The sequence below is a fragment of the Meriones unguiculatus genome, chromosome 8 (assembly GCF_030254825.1).
Source record: "Meriones unguiculatus strain TT.TT164.6M chromosome 8, Bangor_MerUng_6.1, whole genome shotgun sequence".
In the NCBI taxonomy this organism is placed as follows: domain Eukaryota; kingdom Metazoa; phylum Chordata; class Mammalia; order Rodentia; family Muridae; genus Meriones; species Meriones unguiculatus.
In genome coordinates, this window is record NC_083356.1 from 25759021 (window position 1) to 25763929 (window position 4909).

The following is a 4909-nucleotide window of genomic DNA, read 5'->3' on the forward strand; positions in this document are numbered from 1 at the left end:
TGCCTTTAAAACTCTTTTAATCTTGTGCTTTCCTTAAATAAAACACATTGCAGCCTTGATAGCACTAAGGCAAGCAGAGCAGCACGGGGGCTGGGGGGGAGGAGGGGAAGATCAGGACATCACTGAAGCTTTTGGCTCTGACTCCAGGTGTGGTTCCCAGAGAGGTAGCATGGAGGCAGTTCCTAGCTTCAAGCAGCTGTCCTCTACCTGAGCTGATAGGGCAGGTGCTAGGCAGGGTCACGGGACCCCCTACACCAGGGCTCCTGGCCTTGGTGACCTGACTAGACAGGGTATATCAAGAGTGGTGGCTATCACCAGAATCTTAGCCAAGGACCAGCTTCTGCTTGCCCTTCTGTGTTCTCAGGGGCTCTTGGGCTGGGGCCTAGCCTATCTTCCTTGCTATAAGGTGACCCTCCAGAGGGCCCACTGTCCCTGAGTAAGCTGCAGGCCCCAGAGCCAGGCCACAAGGGCCCCAGCCATAACCAGGACTCCTCTGGCCTGCTGAGCCACAAGCAGCCCTGACTTCGGGTTCTGTGCCGCCATCCCTTCTGCTCCGGGATCCTGAGCATTCTGGGCACAAGCTGGGCAGGGACAACAATGTCCACCCCACCAGCTGCCCAAGATGAGGCAAGCACAGAGGAGCGTCAAGCGGGTAAAAGGAGCCAGGCTTGTCCATGGCCACTCTGTCTGGGAGTGTAGTCCAGGCGGCCCGTTCTGTGGAATGGACTGGCTGACAGGCAGTGCAGGGAGGGTGTGCAGTCACTGGTCCTTTCTGTCACTGAGCCCACTCTCGGCACGGAGCAGCTGGCTGCTGGTCTCATTGTAGGTGATCCAGTGCTTCAAGTCTTCTGGCAGCTCAGGGGGCTCCACCTGCAGGGGGACAGGAAGGTGAAGCTCCAGAGAGCCAACTTTTGCTGTGTGCTGAGGGAGAGGCACAGGAAAAGGGGGCAACCAGCCAGGCTGCTGCCTTCCTGCCTCTGGACCTCTGCTTATTTCATGTCCTAGTCGGTGACCTCGAGGGACCCACATCCCGTTGTGACACCTGCCCAGGGCCTTCCTAATCCCTTTGGACCTATTTCCTCCTTCCTCCGTAGCTCTTTCTATCCCGTCTACTTCTGCCAGGCCTCAGCTGCTGGACCATGCCTGAGGTGTCTTGTCTTCAGGACCAGGCAAAAGCCTGCGAGATTGGCTGGTTGACAAATCACAAAGCAGAATGTGGGGCATGGGGAGGTGCTCCTCTAGCAGAGTACCTTGCTGTAAGTTCTTGCAGATGGGTTCTGAGCACTGAGGGGTGAGGGTGGAGGCGAGATAGAGGCCTCTTCTTGTGGTGAGTGCTACTTAGCAGGTAGGAACGGCTGGCCTATCGTCTGGGTACAGCCTACCGTCATGGCTACTCCTTCTTGGCACACGGGAGACTAGCCTCTCAGCTTACAGAACCTAACCCCAGACTTGGCCTGTCTTGAACCGTATCTGCCTCTGCCTGGGCACCCAACCCAACCCAAGATATAGGCCGGTAACCAGGGAAACTCCCCGCCAACCCCATGCCTCCAGCTGAGCTGGGATGCCAGGGTACAACAGTTCAACCTCCTCTACGCTGTCCCTGCTTGCTGTGGCTGCACTCCCGGTCCCCTCACCCCTGAAACGCACTGTACCAATCAGCCCCTAGAAGTTCATGACTCAACAGAGCCAGAAAGCCAGGGAGCCTTATCTACCACCAATCGCTGTGCAGACTGGGCCAATGGCTACCATCCCCTGAGTCTCGGTGATATAGCCCCTAAGCACCGATGTAAGGCCATTTTTGTGCTCTAGAGGAGGCACTTGCCTAAGAGCAGAGATGGCACAATAGGGTGGGGCATGGCCTGGCACCTTTCATGAGTCTGCCTTGGCAACCATCACTACCCAGGCTGTCTCCAAGGTCACAGTTGCCATACTGCAGGAGCTAGCTCTGCCACCATGCAGAAGGAGTGGGCCCTGGGGAGGGGCCTCGGGTCCCAGCTGGCATAGGGCTCTCCTCCCTCCAACCTTGGAAAGACACAAGGCTTGCGGTCCTCTGGGGTAAATCCAACACCAGGCCTCTGAGCTGTAAACTCTGTAAAAGAGGGTCTCCGGTCCACCAGAATTCCCAACAACTGCTTCTAACTGACCATCTTTTAATCCCCTGCTCAAAACCAAAGACCAAAGGGTGACTCAGCACTGTAGACCACACAGAACTAGGACTCAGACCCCTGAGACTTGCTCTGAGCATCTCCCTTCTAGAAGAGAAGGAGGGAGGAAAATCCCTGGGCTTGGGGCCAGATTCTCAAATGGCTAAGCCTGGTTGTAAAGCCTTGATTCACAGATGCTGGGGACCCCAAGAAGGGTACCAGCGTGGACACAGAGGAAAAGTACAAAAGCGCAGTCCCAAAACTTCAAAGATGCCTTTGGTACAAGACCGATCTCAGAACTTCAAAGAGGTCTTCCTAGTGGGAGGGGGCTGAGAGCCGAACAGGGTCGGGGCATCGGGGTCGGGGCATCGGGGTGGGGCCGCTCACCTTGCGCTTGCACAAGTGCTGTACTACGCGATCGGGCGAGGTGCCCAGCACGTGCTGCCGGAAGCGCAGCAAGGCGCACACGAAGCCGTCGCGAAGGCTGACAAAGCGCGCCTCCAGGTAGAAGGCGCGGTCGTCCCAGCCTAGCAGGCGGGTGCGCACCTCGAACGGCTCAAACAGACGCAGCGAGCGGCGATAGCGCGCGCACGAGGCGGCCAGCACCGTATGACCTCGCAGGTCGCCCAACGCCCCCAGCACACCGCTGCGGGTCAGGTGAGCGGCGCGCGCCACGTCGGCCTCCCGCAGGTAGCGCGCGTTGTTCATGTGCAGCAGTAGGTCCAGGTCCGACGGCAGCACCCGGCCCGAGTACTGCTGCTCGGCCAGTAAGTCACGGACGCGCGGCTGCAGCAGGCGTGCGCGCAGAACGGCACACGGCACGCGCACCAGGTACCAGCCGTCAAGCAGCGCAAAGAAGGCGAGTGCCAGAGCTAAAGACCCCACCAGCAGCCCCAGCATCTTGGCAGCGGGCGCCGGCTGCCCAGGAGCCCGCTGCGCAGGTGCCGGCCGCCGGTCCTGCCCGAGAGCCTGGAAGCTCTGGGGACCGGAACGCACCACCTCTCCCAACAATCCGAGGGGGAGACGCGCCGGAGGCAGCTGCTCCGCGTGCTGGAGTCGGGAGCACGGATCCCGCTTCCCCCCCCCGCGCGCACCCTCGGTGGTCTGTTCCGAGTCGTCCAGTCAAGCCGCTTTCTCTTTTCCCGGGGCCGGGCGGGGCGCGGCGGGGGACACCCGGAGCAGTACAGCGCCACCTGGCCGCCGCGCTCAGCCCTGCAGGTTTAGAAGCGACAGGAAGCCTGCTGCTCCCTCCAAAGATCCAGTCCCTCAGATGAACACAGCCAAAGAGTTCCAGAACTTCCCCGGAGCAGCTGAGGAATTTTTTTCAAGAAAACGGGCAATGAATCGCCATGGATGCTGCTTTTAACTGACCGTCTTTGGGGATAGCCATGCGAGGCTGTCTGTGACCCACAAGCCTGTTCACAAGACATCCGGCCTCCTCAAGGCTCCTGGGGACGTTCGCAGTGGGTTAGATTTAGATCCGGTCTTCCGGGCGCATTTCAGTCTCAGTCTGCATCCACATTACTTGTCCCCTAGTACTTACTCCCTGCCTGCCAAAAATCTCGCTCACCCCAAGTGCACCCCAATAATTCCTACCTTTTCCTTTTTTTTAAATGCAAGTAGCATTCAAGATGGAGGGGAAGAAGTGGGGCGTGGAGAGGGGGTGGGATGAATGCACATGACTTACCAACCAGGCTAAAGATGCCAGCCTCAGCCACGGCCACGGCTTGTAGAATGTCAGTCACTTTCATTCCGAGTCGGGGGAGGACCCGAGGTCGGGCTGGCTCTCCTCCATGGCCTGCCGGACTCTGCAATCATCCTGTATGCAAGTGACAGCAGGGGGTCCAGGGATGGGTGGACTGCTGGCGCTCCATAGACCCTGGGCGGCATCACTCCACTGTCCCATGCTGCCTTGGGTGGGTCTGCCGTGGTCTCTGTCCAGAACACAGTTCTTTTTCTGTTTTGCTTCTGAGGCCAGGAGCTATGGCATAGTGGGTGCCTGGGGTTTTCTTGGATACTCCAAGAGGCAAAGAATTCACTGCCTATCAGGGTACTTCCAAGGGATCGGAAGAAGAACCTTTCCGGCATACTGGTTTACACTCACCTTGCCCTGGTCAGCACTCTAGCTTGGGGAGAGGCACCCTCTCAGGAGGAAGTGACTAAGTAATGATCTTTGAGTTCACTGCTCAGAGAATAGGTTTTCTGTCACCTGCTCCGTCCACCAGCCTCTCTCGTGCCTCCAGGGGAGAGACCCACCCACTGGTAGGCCTTTGAGACAGAGAAGAATGTGAACGAGCACCCACCTTCCCAGCCTCCTCTGCTCCTATTACCCTGCTTATTCTGAGCCATTCTGCTGGCTGTTCTTGGTGCTGCCACACACTGTTCACTTTGCTTCCATTTTCCTCTCCCCTACCCCAGCCTGGACCACACTGCCAGGGTCCTCTCGAAGGGATTTGAACACAACTGGCCGTAGTTTTCATGCCTAAGTAATGCTGAGTCTCACAGCTGAGCCCTGACTTGAGGGCCTCCCTCACCTTAATTGACATCGGTGTCTACAGAAGAATGCAATGTGGTGTTATGGATTGCTCAACACCCTCTTCCTCTGCCAGCACTAGGTGAATGGGAATGCTGGGTGCAGAAACTTTGCTCAGGGACCTTTGGCTCTTTGAGGACTCCTGTGTTTGCCCTAGAGGCAGGTCTGCAATTCATGTTGGATAACGGGGGTGGGGGGGTGGGGGGTGGGGTAGGGGGTGTGAGGGAAGCAA

At 58.0% G+C, this 4909-nt stretch overlaps 1 protein-coding gene across 1 annotated transcript; it reads right to left on the bottom strand.

Moving 5' to 3' along the window:
- On the bottom strand, window positions 1–3156 carry Them6 (thioesterase superfamily member 6). The gene is made up of 2 exons (XM_021659552.2): window positions 2532–3156; window positions 1–870 (listed from the first exon to the last, which is right to left on the bottom strand). Exons 1-2 carry the CDS (start codon window positions 3042–3044, stop codon window positions 760–762), a joined length of 624 nt encoding a protein of 207 aa, XP_021515227.1. The 5' UTR covers window positions 3045–3156; the 3' UTR covers window positions 1–759.
- Between the last annotated feature and the right edge of the window lie 1753 nt (window positions 3157–4909).

Bases quoted from the DNA above. Each gene is read 5' to 3' on its own strand.
- Them6 (XM_021659552.2), bottom strand. From the start codon at position 3,044: ATGCTGGGGCTGCTGGTGGGGTCTTTAGCTCTGGCACTCGCCTTCTTT. The intron at 871-2,531 runs GTGAGCGGCCCC...GTCCCCCTGCAG, and splicing joins AGCACTTGTGCAAGCGCAAG to GTGGAGCCCCCTGAGCTGCC.